Genomic DNA, 22,629 nt, shown 5'->3' with positions numbered 1-22,629 from the left:
GAGCCAAAGAGCTCCCAGTTGGTGGTCGTTCTGGGAGTTCTCTTCTTAAACTTTTCTCCTTGTTCTGTGAAGTTGAATTTTGCATGAAGGAGACGGTGGTCTGATCCCGTTTGGAATTTTGGGACAACAGCAACATTGGTTAGACAAAACCGCTGATTGAATGTGATGTGGTCTATTTCATTGTGGAACCATCCAGTGGGAGATTCTCATGTCCAACGTTTAGATTCAGCCTTTTGTAACTGTGAGTTACCATGGAAGGTCTTGGTTGACATGATGAAATCAGACAGTCTGTCACCCTGTTCATTCCATTCTAGGCCATGGGTCCCGATGTGGAGTTCATCGGCTGATCTTCTTGGTGTTATCTTGGCATTAAAATCACCAACAATGATCTTGTAGAAGGTGTGATCTTTATAGAACTTCTCCAGCTCCCTATAGAACTTCTCAATTTCTCTTTCACCTTAATTGGATGTTGGTGCATAGACAACAAAGATAGAAACTGCTGGCAGTGAGCCACATCTATTCAAGTGTAATCGTCTGATTCGGGTTGTTAGGCATTCGAATGAATCAATGCTCATGGCTAAGTTTGTGTTGACAAGAATACCGACACCACCGACACCTCTTTTGTCACATGTTCCAAGGAACAGTTCTTCTCCAGTGTCGAAAACGGGGTGATGTGATTGATGTCTTCTTGTTTCGGTCAGACCAATGATGTTGTACTTGATCTTTCGTGCTTGTACCATCAGGTCCTCGACGGACGCATCAGATGCCAGGGTATGTGCATTAAAAGTACAGACAATCATTTTTGTCTTTCTTTGTTTTGGCAGCCTATTTCTGCCTTGGGATTTTATCAGCCTCTCCTTCCACATCCTTCTCGACTCTCCCGTATTCAGGGTCAGGGGAATGAGATCCATTTTTTTTTTTACTGGCATATCAAATAGACCACGGATAGATTGCCAGGCTCTCCTGTGTGGGTGGGATATTTAAGGTACCCTGAAAAATTTAAATAAATGTAAATAAAATGTCACGTGGCCACATTCTCCTGGGATGACCTTGGCTGGGGCCTGGAGGTCATCAGTTGTTGGGCCCTGGTGAGGACAATCAGGCACAGGGTAGGAGACTCTGCCTTGTTCTTTTCCGGGAGCTTGGTGTGATAATCTCTGGATCTTGTTGGGGTTACACGGCATTTGGAGGGTGTAACTGTCTAGCTACTGGCAGGTCTAGTCCCAAACCGTGCGGGCTTGGAGATCTCAGCCCCCGGTCCCACACACCTGGGTTCCTCTGCAGTTCTTTTATGCGCCATGCTCATCCAAGTGTGGAGAGTGGTCCCAGCATGACCTTGGCTGGGGCCTGGAGGTCTTCATTTGTTGGGTCCTGGTGAGGACATTCAGGCACAGAGTAGGAGACTCTGCCTTGTTCTTTCCCGGGAGCTTTTCTTGACTATAATATACAATAAAGAATGATAAGGAGGAATGGGTGTTGGAATATTGTGTGACTGAAATCTAATCATGAACAGTTTTATAAGGGTTTATCACAATGATTTAATAACAAAATTTAAAGAATTATAACTAAATTTCTTAACAATGTGGACAATTACAAATAATGCCATTTATTACTGATGGAACTCTTTGATTTGTAATTTTATATACAATGATACTAAATGTAAAAACTGATGAGGCTATGTCTGATCGTATAATAAACATGTTGGTAATGATAAGCTATTATTCAAACTCAGGATCACAGGTCCAATATATCCAAATTCAAAATGGTATAAATTGCTCTTTAGTATGAATTGATGAATTTCAATTCTATTGGAAATTCATCAAACTATTGAAGAATTTCATTCCTGAATTTCTAACATCATGGTATATAGGTTTTCTAAACTTGGATAGTTTGTCACTGTCACTGTTACTGTCACTGTCCTCCAGTTCATCAATTTGCTTGAGTGGGCCCAGTAACATCTTTATTGGAGACTTTGTTGTTACTATGTTTGGCATATTGAATACATCACGGGTAGCTTGCCAGGCTCAGCCCTGCAGGCGAGATACTGTCGGTAGCTTGTCAGACTCTCAGAGAGGGGCGGAAGAATCGAACTCGGGTCGGCCATGTTGGGTGCGTGCAAGGTAAACGCCCTACCGCTGTGCTATCGCTCCAGCCCGGATATTTTGTAAAAAGTATAAATAGATTCTCTTTTCTAACTACCATTAGTTTCCTAAAGTTTAATGAAATTTGACTCACTTCAGAGGTTCCATTTCTTAAACTTTAAATGATCTTTTAAAAAAAGTTGTGCTAAATATGTGTAATGTAAAATTCACCATAATCACTCGAACAATACAGTTCTATGGTATTAGGTACATGTATAGTGTGATCATTGTTAGTGTTGTTCACTTGATCACTTGACATCCGTTACTCATTGATTTGCTCGAGCAGGTGCCAGTAATGTCTCCATTTGTCCCTGTCACGTACTACTGTAGCCCAATGGTGTCTGTTCATTCTAGGAACACGAACAGCCTCAAACTGATCATTCAGGGTTTTGACAAAGAAGTCTGACCATCTCATAGGTGGATGGCCAAGACATCTTTTGACGTCCCATGGAATCCAGTTGGTAATGACTCTAGTCCAGCTGCCATCTCCAAATCTCATTTACATGTCCAGCCCATCTGATTTTCGATGCCTTGGCAAATGAGACAGCGTCCCTGATTCTTGACCATTGATGGAGGTTGGAACTCCGGATTCTTTCTCTTATTTGAGTAACGTGATACTCCAAGCATAGCTCTTTCAATTCCTCCTTGGCAGACCCGATTAGCATTCTCATCCTGCTCTCGTAGGGCCCAGGTCTCTGAGGCATATGTTAATGCAGGAAGAACAGTGGAATAGAAGAGATTTACCTGCAGCCAGAGGTTCTTCATCCTCTTAGCTATTTCTTCAATGCTCTTGAAGGCGTTCCAAGCCACTCTCTTCCTCCTGCACAACTCAGGAGACAGGTCATTCGTCATGTTGACTTCTTGACCTAGGTACACATAACTGTTGCATTCAGAGATGTTCATCCCCTTGAGAGCAAATGGAGCATCAGGAATGAGACTTTTTCTCATAAACATTGTCTTCATGAGATTCAGCTGTAGTCCGACCTTTCCATACTGGTTGGTCGAAGTTGGCCAGCATTTGTGCCACTTGGCTGATGTTTGGTGTTATTAGAACAATGTCATCAGCAAAGCGGAGGTGGTGTAGTTGCCGAGCATCTATCTTCACTCCCATCCCTTACCATTCCAGCCATTGCATGACATTCTTGAGGGTGGCACTGAAGAGTTTCGGTGAATTGGTATCACCCTGCCAAACCCCTTTCTTGAGTCAATGATCACCTCCCTGTTGAATGGTGAGAACCTGGTAGTGAATCCGCAATACAGCTCACGGAGGATCCTGGTGTATTGTCAATGAATGCCCTGTTTGTCTAGGGCCTCGATGACCACTTCAGTCTTAACAAAATCAAAGGCCTTTTTTAAATCAATGAAAGTTAGACAGAGCGACGTCTTGAACTTCTGAAATACTGGCCAATTTCTTATTTCTAAGAATGGTTTTGGCTATTTGGAGTATTGTTTTATTCCACACAAACTGTATTAGGGACTTATCTTAGTCCCTGAAGAACATCATTGGAATTTTGATGGTGATTGCTTATGTGTAGTAATTGAAGGAGAATGGTCTCTTTGACAATGTTGATTTCTCCAATTCATAAATATTATATAACTTAGTGCAGTAGTTAAAATATGGGATCAATCCAGGTGCCCAATGACAGGTGAGTGAATAATGAAGGTGTGGTGTATATACACAGTGGAACAATATGTAGCCTCAAAAATTATGAATTCATACAGTTTGCTGCTACTTGAATGGAAATGGAGGCTACCATGTTAAGTAAGTCAGAAATACAAATACCAGATGTTCTCACTTATCTATAGAATAACATGAGAAGGAAATGGGAACTGCCAAAGGGAGCAAACTCTTGACCCTAGATTACAGAAATGAAAAGACAGTGGAAACAGAGACATAGAGGGAAGAGTTAAAAGAGGCTATCTGGAGGTAACATTGGGTCAAAGGCAAGGAATTTTTCCCGTATTGCTGATGTAATTGCAAGGTATACATATTAATCTAAAGCCCGAGAGCCAATACTACTGTAGGCATGTAACTCAAACTACAATAATTGAACTGAAAATGTCCCTGTTAAGAATAGCTAAAGGGAATCTGGGGATATTGGTGAAAGGAAATAGAGAATTGTTGGGATTGGAATTGGGACAATATAAGCCTGAAAGTCATTGCTTTATAAATCATAGTGCCTAAATTAAAAATTATGAAATAAAATGGTTCTAAATGATCTGAAACAATTTATATATTAAAGATATAAATCTAAAATAATATATGTGTAATAAAAATAAATAATTTTAAAGTTTATTTCATTACTTTTATGTTCTCCTTTTAGGACCTGCAGCATACAATCCTGTTTTATCAAAATCTTGTTGCATACCTTTGTTTGTTAGAACATCAAAACGTTTTAAAGATTTAAAACAGATTACTCCAGGTCCAGCAACATATGAGGTTTGTTAATAGTATTTACCTTTTATCAATTGAAGAGTAGTAAATTGTCTTTATATAAGTTATTTCACTGTTTTATTTGTATTATTAATATTGTGGCTAAGAAAGTTTTTTATAGCATATGACATCTATTTAGGTCTTAACAAATTCAAATGTATTTAGCAATTTAACAATTTATTTATAAATTTATTTATAAAAAGTCTGAACAGCATTAACACATATAAGACAAACCCTTAAAACAAAAATTATTTGCATATATATGTACAGATTAAAAACTCTAAATATTACTTAAAATCATGAATGCATTAGTGGGCTCAGTAAAATTGTATGTGGATGCAGTAAAATAATATTTAATCCTTTTATTTCTTTGCATTGATGTAGGTGAATAGTTTATATTAATAAAAACAAAAGGTTTTTTAGAAAGATATGGGCCTTTTGGTTTTAAGGAGGCCTTTAAATAAAACTGCAAGGTTCTAAAAATTATGTATACAATAGGTCTTAAGTGCCCATTTGAAATAAAATATGTCCCCCCTTCTTTTCTTATTGTTGTTTTTCTCTTTCTTCTCTTCTTCCTTCTCTTCTTCTTACTTCCTTTCCTCTTTCCCTTTTTGCCTCCTTTTTCCTTCTTCTTCTTCTTCTTCTTCTTCTTCTTCTTCTTCTTCTTCTTCTTCTTCTTCTTCTTCTTCTTCTTCTTCTTCTTCTTCTTCTCCTCCTCCTCCTCCTCCTTCTCCTCCTCCTCCTCCTCAACATGATCATTATCTTTGGGCGGAGGGTTGCACCTGACTGTGTTCAGGGCTTAGCCCTACTCTGTGCTTAGGAATCACTCCTGGAGGGGTTTGATTGACCATATGTGCTGTTAGGTATTGAATCTGGCAGCATATATGGGTGGGCTGTGTGAAAGAAAGTCCCTTAAAGCTCTGTACACATATTTTCTCTGGCCTAAATTCACCTTTTTCATATTGTAGGCAACACCTCTTGGTGCTCAGGGATTACCCTTATCTGTGGGCTCAGTGATCACTGTTGACAGGGCTTGGGAGAGCTGGGAATAAAACCCAGTTCATATGCATGTGGGAATAAAACCCAGTTCATATGCATGCAAGACAAATGCTTTTCCAGCTGTGTTATCTCTCTAGGTAAATTATCTTTTTCTCTGTATGTGCTTTCTCACTTATTAAAAATTAATTAAAAATAAAAAATGTCATAGTTTTTAAAATGTCAACATTAGCTCTAAAGTATATTCCTATTATTAAACAAAGTTAAATGAAAGGGCTGCTATTTCATTGTTCGACTCCAGTTTCTCCAAAAACCAGTCAATATTTATTGATTAAACAAAGCTAATTTTATGTCTTACTTGAAAAAAGGGGCAGTCTTTGAAGCAAAGTCACAGTAATATTATCAGATGTGAAATTCAATAGAGAACATTATTTTAGAAACTGTACTGTAACGTTAGACAACTCTTGCTAATAAGATATTGGTTGGAATTTGACAGTTAATATGTTTGATTCAGATTGTTGGGCATAGATAATGAAGAGTCTTAAAGTTATTGATCAATAATCTAATGGTTTGAAACTTGACCTCCACCGTATCAAAAACCCAGGTACCCTGCTCCTGATCTTATACACCCTTCATGGTAGATGATCTCCTGGTTGAAGAGAGCAGATTTTGCTCCCTCCCTCCCAGCTAGGACAGGCAACCTCCACACACTAACCTCCACCATATTAAGGGACTCTCTTCCACAGTTCCTGATACCTGTGATTGCAGATCCTCCAAATTATACACCACTCACAGCATGGTAGAAATGCAACAAACTCAATGGAGAAGATGCATAGAAGTCCACCAGGTTTAATAAGCACAAAAATAAGAACACAAAGGCTCAACCAGCACCAACCAGCTCAGTAAATACCCAGACAGTGACTTTGGTGACACCATTGTGAGAATAATTAATGAGCTCAATGAGAGAATGGTACAGTTAGTCAGCAAAGCCTCCCCCAAAGTACAAGAAAGCATGAGCACTGAAATAAGAAAATAAGCATAAATGAAGAGCATAATAGGTGATATAAAAAACTCAATAAGGCTTGAGTGATAGTACAGTGGCTAGGGTGCTTGTCTTGCATGAGGCCAACCTATGTTTGATCCCTGACACCCCCCATGGTTCTCAAAGCCCACAGAGAGTGATTCTGAGCCAGGAGTGAGCTCTGAGTACAGATGGGGATGGGCCCTAAAACCAAAATATATTTAAAATTTTTAAAAACTCAATAGAAGCTCTGAACAGAAAATTGGCAACAGATGAGGAAATATAAATGAGCTCCAAGATAAGATGAAAAAAAATCTCTAGAAAACAATAGAATTTTTGTTTCCTATTTTATATATGATAAATAGAAATAAACAATACCACTGATCCCAGAAGTCACACCCTCAACCCGCCCCTGGCGCCATCTTGCCACACTCAGCAGTGAAGAAACCTAACAGGCACCACAACACCAGAGAATTCTCCAGACCCCAAACCGAGCCAGTATCACTGGGGTGCCCCAGATGGACAGGTGCAGTCTCCCTGCCTTCTCCAGATGGGATCCTGGTGACCATGAGCTTCTACAAGCTTGGCTCCAGTATATGGGCACCAGGACTATTCCTCCGAACTGCACGGCTGCTTATGTGGCCATGCAACCTTTCTTGATATACAAAGTGAACAATGGAAAATAGATGATCTTGCTTCTGTCCCTAGAAGGCAGGCTTGAATGGTGGTGGGAATATCCAAGCAAAATATAATGCCCAAAACTATAGAGAGAGTATCTGAGCAATTGTCTGCCATAGGGGCAGGGTAAGGACTGAGATGGACATGGAGGGGATAATGGGTATATTGGTGGTAGAATGTTTGCACTGGTGGAGGGATGGGTGATCAATCATTGTATAGCTGAATATCAAGCATGAAAGTTTTGTAACTATCTCACGGTGGCTTATACTTCTGGACTATGAATTAAGCTACAGCCCTGTTCCACCCTGGGGGGGAAAGGGGGTCGTCCTTTCTGCTTCTTCCCCTCGGCGGCATGGTGACCACCATCTCTCAGAAACTATTGGACTGAGAGGTACAATCCTGCAGTGAAGAGACACGTGGGGCCTCATGGGATGGGCGCTGGAACTGGCCCTTCTCCCTACCCTGACAAGACCCCAAGTTGCCACCCACAAACAGTTCCTCTGGCTCCTGGATGGCCAGAGGCACACAAACCAATCCCGGAATCCAGCAGCTTCTGGCAAAAATCCCTCTGGATTTAATTATTAAAATATCAGAAATCCAAAATTGTGCGGCTGCTATTGCAGCCACGTGACATCATATGCTCTTCATTACCAGCAATAGAAAACAAATTATCTAATTATGCCTTCTTGGCAGGTCTGAATGTTGGGGGAAATTCCAAATAATAATGGTAGGTTTTCTGTCGAAAAATTGAATGTAATCAAAGTAGAGAGAAAGTGGTAATCATCTGCCATACTAACAAGGGGAGGGGTAGAAGGGGGGTATACTGGGGTTCTTGGTGGTGGAAAATGTACACTGGTGAAGGGATGGGTGTTTGATCATTGTATGACCGAGACTTAAACCTGAAAGCTTTGTAACTGTTCTCACGGTGATCCAATAAAAAAAAAAGAAAGAAAGAAACAATACCTAAGAACTATGCCATGAGTTCAAGAGGAACAATACTAAAAATATTGAATTCCCTGACGAAAAAGAAGGCAAACTTGGTGAAGAAAAATAGTTAACAAGATGAGACAAAGGAATTTTCTAGAGTTGAAGAATATAAGTACCATTATCCAAGTGGCCCAAAGGTCACAGTGAAAACTCCAAGACACATTTCATCATAAAGACGAAATCCAAAGATAGAGATAGAACATTGAAAACAACAAGATCAAAAAAGTAACTTACATAAAAATCAAAGCTTATAATATTCACAGCAGATCTATAAAATGAGATTCTATGAACCAGAAGAGAACAAACTGATACAATAAAAAAACTTAACTAAATGAAAACATGACAAAAATAATATACACTGCTAGATTATTATTCAAGTTTGATAGAAACATACAGAACTTTATGAACAGGGGACAGTTTATGGAATTTATGGCTTTGAAACCAGTTTTACAAGAAGCATTAAAGGAGCTTCTTTAAAGAATGGACAAACTTTCCAGCATGTGGCATTAAGTATAGCATGCACTCATGGTGCTTATGTTAACCTTTTCTAGATTAGAAAATGTATGTTTACTCCTAACTTGTTAAGGGATTTTATACATTTTCAATAATGAATTGATATCTATTACACTAAGTATTCTATGTCTTATCAATTTTTCTTGCAACCATAGATATTTTTATTGTAATATTTTATTTGTCTGCATTAGCAAGAAATGTAAGTGGTATCTATAATATTTTCTAATATAAAACCAATATTCCCTTCTTAAGATAAAATACTTTTTATTTTTATTTTTATAAGCCTATGCAGATTTTTCCCATTAAATTTTATTAATTCTCTTCACTCTTACTAAAGTTTCCACATATATATTTTACCTATTTTATATAAATTTCAAAATACATTGACACACAATTTTTTAAATAAATTTATTAATGATAGAGGTAACATGATCATTTACACAATGAGGCCCAAATACAAAATAAAAGTTAATGCAATATATTTCAGATGTTAGAGCTGACATTTCTAATTATGTAAATGGAGTGATAGCACAGCGGTAAGGCATTAGCCTTACAAGTGGCCAACATGACTGACCAGAGTTCGATTACCCCGCCCCTCTCGGAGAGCCCGGCAAGCTACCGAGAGTATCTCGCCCGCACGGCAGAGCCTGGCAAGCTACCCGTGATGTATTCAATATGCCAAAACACAGTAACAACAAGTCTCATGATGTGGATGTTACTGGGCCCGCTCGAGCAAACCGATGAACAACGGGAGGACCGTGACTGTGACTGTAAATGAAAGTGGGTATTATATTGTATTCCTTCTGGAGTCCGTATAATCCATATGCTATATTTCCTCCAGATGTTCCGTATGTCTGTGAAGAATTATTTATTTTTTTATTCTTTTTAATCATCTTTTATTCTTATTGAATGGTTTTATGCCTTTTGTCTTTTTTCTTATAAAAACTTGGATTTGCAAAACATTCATAATACAGTTGTTTCAGGCATTGAATGTTGCAACACCAATCCCACCAGCAATGCGTCCTTGCCTTTACGAATATCCCCAGTTTACCTACCCATCACCCCATCCTGTCCCCTTGCAGACACAAACAAGTTTTTATCTTTGTAATGATCAAAACTTAAATCAATAAAAGTCAATTTTTTAAAATTTTTTTAGTGAACCCACAGCACCCAAAAGGAGAGAGAGAACAAAAGTGGTGGTAAAAATCAATTTTTAATAGTTATGATATATCTCAATGGTGTTCCTAAAGTCATTGTCTGAGGATTTACTGGCTCATTGATGTTAATGGAAATTGAGCCTCTATGTTATTGTTTAGATTCATTGAGCGTGGTGGTTTTCTATGCAACTTTCCCATCAGATTTGCTGTGAATCTACTGAGCTACTAAAATGTGGAGGTAGCCACATGCAACCACACGTTGCAGTAGCTATAGAGTTAAAATGATTTGATGCTTGGCAGTTTGATAAAGTTCAATCTGGAGCTGGCCCAATGCTGGATGTGTCTTTGGACTGCTGTGCCTTTAGGCAGAAGGGGGAATCTGACCGTTCCCATTCCGAGAAGGCTCCGGAGCAGTTAGCCAAAGTCAGTCTACCTAGAAAGACAGCAGCAGAATGTTCTCTTTGTGATAGTTGCAGAGCTGAGCTTCTTGTCTTTTTTTCTAGTTTGGTGACTGATTACTCTACTTCCGTCATTGTGACACTATTCCTTCTTTGTGTTTTAGAATCATCTTATCCTCTTCAGATCAGTGATCTCTGAGCCTGTTTCTACCCTGAGATTTTAGATGTGCTTCCTGTAAGCAGCAGGGATGGAATATTTTTTTCTGATTCATCCTGCCACTCTGTGCTTGTTGATGGGAGAATGTAGTACATTCACATTTAAGGATATTGGTATAAAGGACTGTGTTGCCATTGTACTGTGTAAGGTTGTTGCTTCTACAGTTGGTTGTTTGGTTTATATAATTGGATTTTCACAGGGGCAGTTTGGTTATCACAAATGTTGCCAGCTCACATACCCTGGTGGTCTAGTGCTTAGGATTTGGCACTCTCAAAAATATTACCAGTTCTTGTTTGTACGAGAATGTTTTTAACTCTCCCTCCCATATAAATCTAGGTTGAAAGTTTCTTTTGAAGGCAGCTGGAAGAATGAAACACTGAGTGAATAATGCTTGGAGGGCTCACTTGGGATGGGAGATGCGTGCTGAAAGTAGACTATAGGCCAAATATGATGGCCACTTACTACCTGTATTGCAAACCACAACACCCAAAAGGAGAAAGAGAGAGAGAGAGAGAGAGAGAGAGAGAGAGAGAGAGAGAGAGAGAGAGAGAGAGAAAGAGACTGTGCCTGCCACAGAGGCAAGAGGTGGATGAGGGGAGGGGACAGGGGGAGGTTGGCAAGAGGGTTACTGGGAATTGGAGAATGGGCATGGTGGAGGGATGGGTACTAGATCATTGTATGACTGAAACATAATCATGAAAATTTATAAGTCTGTAACTATCTCACAGTGATTCATTTAAAAATTTTTAAAAATTGAAAAAGAAAGTTTCTTTTGATCACCATCACCATGTGAGCTACTCTATCAGCCTTGTTACAGAGACTCAAATAAATATTGGAAGGGACCAACTAGCCACAAGAATTTCTCAGACATAGCCCAGTTAAAACTTTAACTCAAGCAGGACTTACCAATTAAAAAATCTGGATTTTCTGGACTGCACAGCCATATCTACAAACTCTGCAACATTGGCAATCCTGTAGTAGTAGCATACCAGATCAGATGGAATGTAATGTAGAAGCCAACCAATCTTGATTAGTAAAAAAAAGATAATAATAATAAAAATGAACACATAACGCTTAACTTGTAACACTTTTAGTAATACCTCAGAAAAGGATTTAATGTCCCCATGATGAGATATAACAATTTTCACTTTCTTCTAAATCTTTTGATCATTCCACTAGCCATTTATTGTAAACAAGCAATATAAAACAAATTATTGTGAGTCTGCTACAGGGGCAGGCTTGAGGGGTGGTTGGGATAGAGGAGATGGTTGGATAGGTGACAGAGCTGGTGTTAGAATATCAAATATTGTAACAAATCACCATGAACAACTGTAAACCACGATGTTTAAATATACTGTTGGGGAGGATTTTTTTTAAGTTTCTTTCAGTAATTTGCCATTTCACTTTTTTCTCGCCTATACCATTTCCTATGGTCGATCTTTTGTGATTCTTTTTTTTAATTATTAGTGGAACACAATGAGGTACAGTTGTAGACTTACAAACTTTCGTGCTTGGGTTTCAGTTATACAATGATCGAGTACTCATACCTCCACCAGTGCCCATTCTCCACCACCAATGATCCCAGTAGCCCTCTCACCTCCCCACCCCAACCCCCCCACCCCGCCTTTGTGGCAGGGCATTCCCTTTTGCCCTCTCTTTCCTTTAGGGTATTGTGGTTTGCAATAGAGGTATTGAGTGGCCATCGTGTTCGGTCTATAATCTACTTTCAGCATGCATTTCGCATCCCAAGAGAATCCTCCAAACATCCTTTACTTGGTTTTCCCTTCTCTATCTGAGCTGCCTTTGTGATTCTTATGTTATTTCCCTTATATTTAAGGTGTTTTCTTCTCTCTTGTTGCTCCATGCAGGTGATAAATTCAGTGAAATTTTATTTTATAGAAACACAAATGTACCAATGTTTATCTCTCTCTGGTTTTTGCCATTTTGATTAATATGTATCTTGGTGTTCAGTTTGAATCTATTTTGCATCTACTCTTTTGGCTTCTTGAAGCTATACAGAGGCCTCCCTGCAGAGAATGGAGAAATTTTCAGCTATTGAATCTCCCACCACTCATTCTTCCTCTTTCCCTTTTCCCTCACCTCTGGTATTCCTATAACTCAGAGATTTTTCTCCCTGTCTTTGTTTATAAAATGCCTTATATTTTCTTTGATTCCTTTGTTTCTATTTTTTTCTTCTTTATTAATGCTGGCCTATGTTTTGTCTTCAAGTTGACCTTTATGGTTTTCCCCATGTGAGGTTCTGCTATTTAAGAATGGCAATGTGTTCCTTAGCTCCATCATTTCCATTTGTATGAAATCCCCCATCTACTGATAAAGTTCTTCTTTGAGTTGGTTGAATTTTTCAACTAGTCCTTACTTAATTTCCCTGGCAAGTGCTTGCTTAATTTCTCTTGCTAGTGCAGTGAGCGTTGATTTTAGGTACTCACCAGCCATACTCACGTGTTTTGATGGGCTTGGGAACTTGCCTAGGTTTCTGTCTTTCACTACAGCTGAGTTCCTTAGTTTCCCCACTGTTCTCAAGTTTTGTAGTTGTTAATTGTGTATTCAAAAAACGAATACAAAATCTCTCTTGCCGTCTGTGTTCAGTGGTCTTGCGACGCTTTTCCCACCCCTGGGTGGTTGATGATGGTGGGTCAAAGAAGGAGGGGACAAGGGCCAGGCTGGTTGGTATCAGTTGCAGTTTATTCCAATCTCATCTCCATCTCTCCTGAACCTCCTTCCCCGAATCTCTTTTCCTTCCACCCCTGCCCACGATTACGACCTTCATTATATCCCAAATTATGAGGGGTTGGGGTAACAATTAACATAAGTGTCATCATGCAATCAAGGATGTAAGGTCCTTCCCTCAGGGGAAGCTTCTTCCAGGATAAACTCTCATCCAACAAGAGCTGACTAAGGGCAAAATAACACCTATGGATGTGTTTCTCCTTTCCTTATCCAACAACAAAATAAACATTCTTCTTAATTCTACTCCTTAATAATATTAGTCATTTTGTATGGACACAGTAAGAGATATATTAAGCTTATAGGTTGGCTCTCCTGGGGATGTCTTGCTATAGATCTCAGACTACAGTGCTCAGGCCAGATTAGTCTTTCCTAACCCTAGCAGGGTCCTAATCCATTTGTTACTTTTTGGATCATGACAGAATTTGTCCATGACCATGCTCTTAACTTATAGTTAAATATTATGGCGCTTTTCAAAGCCAGGGTAGCTCACAACTTGCCCTGGGTCCATCCAGTCCGTTGTCGCGACTCTACTTTTAGGGTGCTAGGAAGTAAGGGCAACTGAGGCCTAAGTAGAGAAAACAGATTCCTAGGAGTGAATGTCATTTGGGATCAATTAACTCCTAAGTTACAAAAGCATAGCATTAGCTGTCTTCCTGTGTCTATACAAAAGGGACATTGCTCTGAATTAACTATGCAAAGGACATAAGGAGAAGAGAAAAGCAAAATTTCACTCGCAATATAAATCATAGATTTCTGAGGAATCTGACCTTATAAGTTAACAGAGTCTGATTAGGGTAAAAAGGTGATGGACAGGGTGAGGAAGCAAAGCACAGAGAAGGAAGCTACAAATAAACACAGAGGAATGGGAGTGCCTCAGGAGCACTGTGATAAACCTAAGCTCCCTGTGGCAACGGAGAAAGACATACCAATGTTATCTTACATTAGTAGTGAAGGTTTATATTCCCAGTTTCTTGAGAACTGATCTTTTATGTTGTTTATATCAGAAGCTACCAATACTACATCTGTTCTTCAGCTGATTTTCCATATCATGCAGTGTTATTTGAATATGGCCTCCAAAAGTTGTCAGCTAGTTACTTGATTGAGTTAACTGAAATTTAAGGAAGTATACAGTTTATGAAATAGGAATGTCTCTACCTACCTGCCACCAACATAAAAGATACATGTAGTAATGTCTTCATGCACAGACATGCTAGTTTAAGAGAGGGGAGGGGCCACGTTCTGCTCCACAGTGGCCACACCTGGGTTTAGAGGTTAGAGTGAAGTGACTTAGAGCCAGTGTCTGGCCTAGGGTCAGGGTCCAATAGCAAAGGGCAGTAGGTAGGATCCCTAGTCTCCCTATCATGTGACTCCTCCTTACCATTTTATACTTTGACCTATACATTTTCGCTTGACTTTGTAAAAATTTTACATCTTTGGATGTCTAGCAGTTATAGCACCATTCATTGAAAAGACAGTTTATGATCTATTACGTTGCCCTTGCATCTTTGTCAAGGATCAGTCAACTATGTGTGTATGAATCTTGCTCTGATTACTTTATTACATTAATCTATTTTTGCCTCTTTCACAAATAAAATATCTTTAATACTATAGATTTATAGTAAATTTTGAAGACAGTAGCCCACATTTTAAAAACATAAAGAGAAAATGTGCTTTGTAGACATAGAATAAACTTTATAAAATGACTAAATGGAAATATTTAAATTTCTTTATATTGAGAATAGTTTCTCAAATAGACTTAATATTGAACAATTTGTTGACTTTGTTACATGAAACAATATGATGAATATCATCTCAGACATCAATTTGTTAAGAATCAGGATTACTTCCTAAAAGAATTACAGATTTGATATAAAATTTTTGTCTTAGTTTATTTTAAATTTTATATTAAAAATAAATATTTTTGGCTCATTAATGTAGGATATTACATAGTCATTTTTACAAATTTGTTTATATTCAAATAAACTTTAGTGATCCTAGCGTTAATAAGTTCTGATAACCCACTACCATCGGACCAGCCATAACACAGCGGAGCAATAGCACAGCGGGGCTGGAGCGATAGCACAGTGGTAGGGCGTTTGCCTTGCATGCAGCCAACATGGCCGACCCGAGTTCGATTCCTCCGCCCCTCTCGGAGGGCCCGGCAAGCTACCGAGAGTATCTCAGCTGCACAGCAGAGCCTGGCAAGCTTCCCGTGACGTATTCGATATGCCAGACACAGTAACAACAAAGTCTCCAATGGAGACGTTACTGGGCCCGCTCGAGCAAATTGATGATCAACGGGAGGGCCTTTACTTTTACTTTACTCAAATAAACTTTGAATGTATATTTTGTTGACGTAATTTTATCAGATAGTAATTGCTTAGACTTGCTTTATACTTCATAAAATAAAATTTTACTGAATTTATCATATTATGGAGTCACATTATTGTTATTATTATTTAATTATTATTGTGCGTGTTTCATTTTTCTCATTTTCATTGATATATCATGATTTACAATACTGTTAATAGTACATGCACACATCGTTTCAACAACAAATCAGAGTGTCCATATCCCTCCACCAATATTCCAGGATCCCCTTACATTTCTACACAAACACAGACACACAGAGTTTAGCTTAGTTGTGTGGAATATCTATCCAGTTCTGTTGCCTTTGGCCATTTTTTGATTTCTTACTATAGCACAGCGGTAGGGCGTTCGCCTTACAAGCGGCCAACATGGCTGACTCTAGTTCGATTCCTCCGCCCCTCCCGGAGAGCCCAGCAAGCTACCGAGAGTATTCGATATGCCAAACACAGTAACAACAAAGTCTCCAATGGAGACGTTACTGGGCCCACTCGAGCAAATCGACGATCAACGGGAGGGCCTTTACCTTTACTATATTTATTTCTCACACAAAGCAGAGAGAATTCTGTATCTGTACCCTCTCCTTCTTAATGATTGAACACACACTGGTGCCATCCATTTAGCAGCAAATTAATTATTTCATTGTTTCTTGTAGCTGAATAGAATTTCATTATGAATATATACCAACATATAAAAAATTAATCACGAACTACCAGAACCTATGGGACGCAGCTAAAGCTATGTTAAGAGAAAAATTTATAGCTTTGCAAGCATTCCTCAGGAAGGAAGAAAGGGTCTACATAGATAAATTGACTTCACTGCTCAAAATCTTAGAAAAAGACCAACAAAATGAACCCAAACCCGGCTGAAGGAAAGAAATAATAAAATCTAGAGCAGAAATTGACGACATGGAAACCCAAAAAACAATCCGAAAGGTCAATGAAACCAAGAGCTGCTTCTTTGAGAAAATAAACAAGATTGATAAACCACTAGCAAGACTCACAAAGAAAGAGAGAAAACCCTAATAATCCAAATTGTTAGGGTGCGGATCGTGATCTCCATTTAAACGAGAAAGAGACTCCAGAGACTGCAAACAGCAAGCAAGGTTTATTGTAAGACTGGCTAGCCAGGGTCAAGCCGCCTACACAGACATGCAGGTCAGTTAGGTGAGGCAAAACCCCGAACTTCGTCAAAGGGGATCTTATATAGGCCTTCACTGGCCGTTACAGCAAAGCCCTCGCATTTCATAGCCAATAGATTTGTAACAACATATGCTTTCTTAACCAGTCCAATTAAGGGTACATCACTTCTTAGCCTATAAAGATCAGCATTTTGCGTCAGTGCTTAGGAACTGACAGGTTTTTAAGGCAGTCCTGGGTCTTGCAACATGTGTCTTGTGAGAGACATCCGATTATCTGGTCTGACCCCCACCCTTCGAGTACCTGTATCTGAATTCCTTGCTCAGGGGCAGAAAAATCAGCTATTTTTCAGTACAGGCTCCTATAAAGCGGATCTGAAAAAGCTTATCTAGACCTGTTCCTTGAAAAACAAGTTATTTTGCAATGCAGGTTCCTATTAAGCTAAGCTAAATTAATTCTGGTGGTAGTCCATTTTGGGTCTGTCCCTCACACAAATCAGAAATGAAAAAGGGGACATCAAAACAGAAACCAATGAAATTCAAAAGATCATCAGAGACTACTTTCAGAGACTGTATGCCATGAAACAAGAGAACCTGGAAGAAATGTATAAATTGCTGGATTTCTATAATCTCCCAAGAGACTTGAAGACCAGAATAGACATATTACTATCAAGGAAATTGAAACCGTAATCATAAGTCTTCCCAAAAACAAAAGCCCAGGCCCAGATGGATTCACTAGTGAATTCTTCCAAACATTTAAAGAAGACCTGTTGCCAGTTCTCCTCAAGCATTTTCAGGAAATTGAAAAAACAGGAACTCTCACAGTTTCTATGAGGCACACATCTCCCTAAACCAAAAGCAAACAAAGACACCACTAACAAAGAAATTTACAGGCCAATATCTCTGATGAACACGAATGCGAAAATGCTCAACAAAATGTTAGCAAATAGAATTCAAGAACTCATCAAAAAAGATCATATACTATGACTAAGTGGGATTCATCCTGGGATTAAGGATGGTTTAACATCAACATAATCCATCATATCAACAAAAGTAAAGATAAAATCCATATCATCATATCAATAGATGCAGAGAAAGCACTTGACAAGATCCAACACTCGTTTATGATAAAAACTCTCACCAAAATGGGCTTAAAAGGAACTTCTCTCAGGATAGTCAAATCCATCTACAATAAACCTAGCCAAGTATAGGGATGGGTACTCGATCACTGTATGACTGAAACCCAAGCACATAAAGTTTTATTTATTTATTTATTTTATAATTTATTTCTTTATTGAATCACTGTGGGAAAAGTTACAGAGCTTTCGGGTTTAGGTCTCAGTCATGTAAGTATCAAACACATTTCCCTTTACCAATACTTATTTTTAACCGTGAACCCAATAGAACCCCACCTCCCACCCCTCCCAATTCCTGTGTGGCAGATGAGTTCTAGTTAATACTCTATCTACTTTGACTAGATACATTGTTTCGATAGAAGATGCATAATTATTGTTTAGAGTTTATGACACCCCCCAATCAGATATGCTGAAACAGCGTTGTGAAATGATTTGCTTTCTACAGCTTGGTTTAAGAATAAAATGATGTCGCGCGGCCGCTATTGCGGCCGTGCAGTTTTGGATTTCTGCTGTTTTACTTATTAACCCTGGAAGTATTTCTATTAAAAGTTAGATATTTAAGAGATTGGTTTCTGTGCTCTGGAGTCGTGGCCGTGCCGGAGAGCCGCTCGTGGGGGGCAGCTGGTGACCTCGGTCGGGCATGAAGGACGGCCCAGAATGCCCCCCTTCCCATGAGGCCCCTGCCGCCCCCCGCCCTTGGCTCAAACCTGCTGTCCACAAGGCTCCCGTGCGGCCGCCATCTTTCTTTGCAGAGAGGAGCGGGCGAGCGGGACAACACCCTTTCCCCTCCGGGCAGGCATGGTGGCGCGGTTTAACACATAGTCCATTTGCTTTTCTGCTCCAAGTGGGTGGCTCTCTGTGCTAAGTCCTTGTGCCTCCGGGGCCGTGGCCGTGCTGGAGAGCCGCTCCTGGGGGGCAGCTGGTGACCTCGGTCGGGCGTGAAGGACAGCCCAGAACGCCCCACTTCCCATGAGGCCCCTGCCGCCCCCTGCCCCCGGCTCAAACCTGCTGTCCACAAGGCTCCCTTGCGGCCGCCATCTTTCTCTGCAGAGAGGAGCAGGCGGGCGGGACAACACCCTTTCCCCTCCGGGCAGGCATGGTGGCGGCACATAAAGTTTTAAGTCTTACAACTGTACCTCATGGTGTTTCACTAATAAAAAAATTTTTTTAAATAAAAATAAAAAAATTTAAAAAATTAGTCACTGTGAGACTGAACAACTTGGTAACTCTATATCTCACATTTTAGTCATAATTTTGTTTGCAGTGCAGAAGTTCTTAATTTAATGCAGTCCAATGTGTTTATCTTTGCTTCTGTTGGCATGACAAATGGAATTCAGTCATGGAAGATGCCTCTAGATTCAGTAAGGGTTCTGCCTAAATTTTTCTATATATAATTTGAATACTGAGTTCCAATGTCAATTTTCTATCTCCAACATTAAATAGTATACAGCTATAATAATCAAGGCATGTAGCTCTGGAGTAAAGATAGACTCTAGATCAATAAAATATAATTGAGTTCTGAGAAATAGGTATATTGTCATATAGTCTTCAATAAAGAATCTAGGAGTGTGTAGAGGAGCAATCAAAGTCTGTTCAACAAATGGACTTGGGAGAATTGGTCAGGAACATGGAAAAACATGAACGCAGACCCCTATGTCATGCCATGCATAAAGCCAATTCAAAAATGGATAAAATACTTTGATAACAGTGCCACCCTATTTTATATATAAATTACTTTTGAAAAATATTCCCATTCTACCCTTATAAGTGTTCTAACAAATTAACTTAATTTCAAACCCTAGTGAAATCAGAAGCCAATAGGTATAACGTACAGAGGAAATAATGGCAGTGACCCCAGAAAACTTTTCATTCCTTTCTCTGCTATAATAAAGCCATAGTATTTCCACTGTACTTTGACTTCCTTGGAACCCAAAACCAGAGATATTTCTAAGACTTTGTATGTGTTCTACTTTCAAAAACACATTTAGAAATATATTCCTTTTTACTTTTTGTTTTTTATTTAAGCATTTTTATTTAATTAAAGAACCATGATGTATAAACTTATTGATAGTTGAATTTTAGATATAAGATATTTCAACACCAATCTCACCATAAGTGTCAACTTTTTACCACCAGTGTTCTCATACTCCATCTTCCTCCACATCCCTAGCCATCCCACCTGCAACCTTGACAAGCACATTATAAACTTCAGTAATTGAAGATTAGATCTCATGTTTCAGTGTTGTTGAATCTGTGCATTGATGTATAGTTATGCCACTCTCCCATGTCATTGGTATAATTGACACACCGACCCTTGTTTCCCCATTTAAATCCCTTTCCTTTCCGTATTGATTTCTTTCCTTCTCTGTACTTGTTCCTACACTCTTAGGTCAGGAGTTATCAAGGCACCATTACCTTACTGCATTATATTTCCTTGTATATTTATTCTATGTAACACATATGACTGAAATAATCCTGATTATCATTTTTTCCTACAAAAAATAAAAGGTTATCTATTGCATAGATTTTTTAGGGTAAAAATACTAAATGACCCAAAGTTAAAACCTTGTATAAAACACTATTATATTATACTTCTGTTATGAAACAATACAGTTGATTTGCATTAATTTATAGAGGAAAAGAGGTAAGCATAAATAAAATAGGAGAAGTCAGGCTAAGAATCAGCTTATATAATAGAATTATAGCTAGCCACATGAGACTTCTATAATTGCATAGAGATAACACAGTGGTTAAGATATTTGCTTTTCATGTGGCCAGCCCTAGTTCTATCCCTAGTATGACATGGTCCCTAGAACACAAGCCAGGAGGTAGCTAGCACTGATAAGCATGGCCAAACACCTGCAACTCAAACTTTCAAAGCATTTTTAAATTTTACTAAGACAGTGATATTTACAAAGCTGTTCATAATAGAGTTGCTTCAGATATACAATATTCTAACATCAATCCCTCAACTAATGTCCGCAGGTTCCTCCCCCTGCCCCAATGCCCCCCTGCCCCACTTGGCAGGTATATAACACATTTATTTCATATTATTTTAACCAATAAAACTTAAAGGAATGGCAAATAAAATTATCAGAAAATATGTTTTTTAAAAAACACATTTAGTCATGCTTATACCTAAGGTTGTTCTATGTGCTGTGCCAGGGATATAACTTGGGATCTATAAAAACTGCGGTGAGAAGACAGATAGCAACACTATGTATTCTTTATCCCAAACACTATAAGGAGTGATTTCTAAGTACAGAATAAGAAATAACCTCTGAACACAGATGGGAGGGGGAGCGGGAGAGGGAGGGGGAGGGGAGGGGGAGGGGGAGAAGGAGGAGGAAGAGGAAAATGAGGAGGAGGAGGAGGAGGAGGAGGAGGAGGAGGAGAGTGATCCTAGTATTTCACTATTAATAGATACTATATTCATTTTTAGATTGAGAACGACAAATCCACATTTTAAAGTAAATATTAGTTTTTGGAGTGGTTGCAGATTGAAATTAATAGGTCCAAATGAATCTTCCAGTTTTTCTTCAGTCCATTTTCAACACATATCTACCTGTAATTGTGTGATAGATTTAGCGTTTATGTGTCTTAGCCCTATATTTAATTCTTTTGATGTCCTTTGTTTTGTTTTGTCTATGGGCCACATATAGTGGTGCTCAGAGCTTTCTCCTGACTCTGTACTCAGGGATTATTCTTGGTGGTCTCAGAAGTAATACGGATCAAAGCTCTGTGGATCAAATCCTGGTCATTTACATGCATACCAAGTGCCCTGCCCATTGTACTATGACTCTAGCCCCTTCATATCTTAATTTTAAGCAATGTTTTTGGCAGAGTAATTTGTGAGAGAATGCGCAATTAGAAATATGTCATATTAAAGCTATATTTTGATAATACTGACCTCTTAAATGATATAAAAAAGCATATTTCATTAAAATGGGATAATACTTAGCCAATGATTTTGATATGCCTTACATATTTATACTTTTTGCCAAAACTATTAAACATGGGACAACAGAGATAGTAAAACAGATAGAGTGTTTGCCCTTCATGCAAAAATTGAGGTTCAATACAAACAGTCCCCTGAGATCCACGAGGAGTAATCCCTTACCACAGAGTCAGGTGTGAACCCTGAGCACAACTGAAGTAGTTTCCAAACCAGAAAAATAAACATGATTTAATTTGATTCATTACAAATAATATTTTTACTCTTTAAAGTATACTTTAAATGTTAACCTTAAATGCATAAAATATTAATTAATGGTGGAGTAATTATATTAATTTTATCTGTATAGTTTTTCAAAATAGTAAAAATATTAAAGTAAAATTATTTTGCTTGAATTTTATAGCTTAGTCCATTTTTAAAACATTCTGTTCTGAAGAAAACATTTAATGTGACTTTATCAAAATCCATCCTGATTAAGAGTGGAAACACTTCTACTATGGAACAGAAAGTAAACAAATTTCTGAGAAAGCAAAATTAAGTCTTCTGAAGGGTAGGTGTGCTTTTTATGCTAAAAATAATCACTGTCACTGTCCTCCCGTTGTTCATCGATTTGCTCGAGCAGGCCCAGTAACATCTCCATTGGAGACTTTTGTTGTTACTACGTTTGGCATATAGAATACATCACGGGTAGCTTGCCAGGCTCTGCCGTGCGGGCAAGATACTCTCTGTAGCTTGTTGGTCTC

The 22,629-nt window shown here is 38.7% G+C and overlaps 1 protein-coding gene across 1 annotated transcript in view; it reads left to right on the top strand.

Moving 5' to 3' along the window:
- STPG2 (sperm tail PG-rich repeat containing 2) overlaps positions 1-22,424 on the top strand; it is a 254,233-nt gene extending 231,809 nt beyond the window's left edge. Inside the window, exons 12-13 of the mRNA XM_056132707.1 lie at positions 4,466-4,581; positions 22,290-22,424. Coding sequence (XP_055988682.1) covers positions 4,466-4,581; positions 22,290-22,424 — 251 coding nt within the window. The remainder of the gene's footprint in view (positions 1-4,465; positions 4,582-22,289) is intronic.
- The last annotated feature ends 205 nt before the right edge of the window (positions 22,425-22,629 follow it).

The sequence above is a fragment of the Sorex fumeus genome, unplaced genomic scaffold (genome assembly GCF_029834395.1).
Source record: "Sorex fumeus unplaced genomic scaffold, SorFum_2.1 ptg000095l, whole genome shotgun sequence".
NCBI lineage: Eukaryota > Metazoa > Chordata > Mammalia > Eulipotyphla > Soricidae > Sorex > Sorex fumeus.
This window is presented reverse-complemented; position numbering and strand designations above follow the sequence as displayed.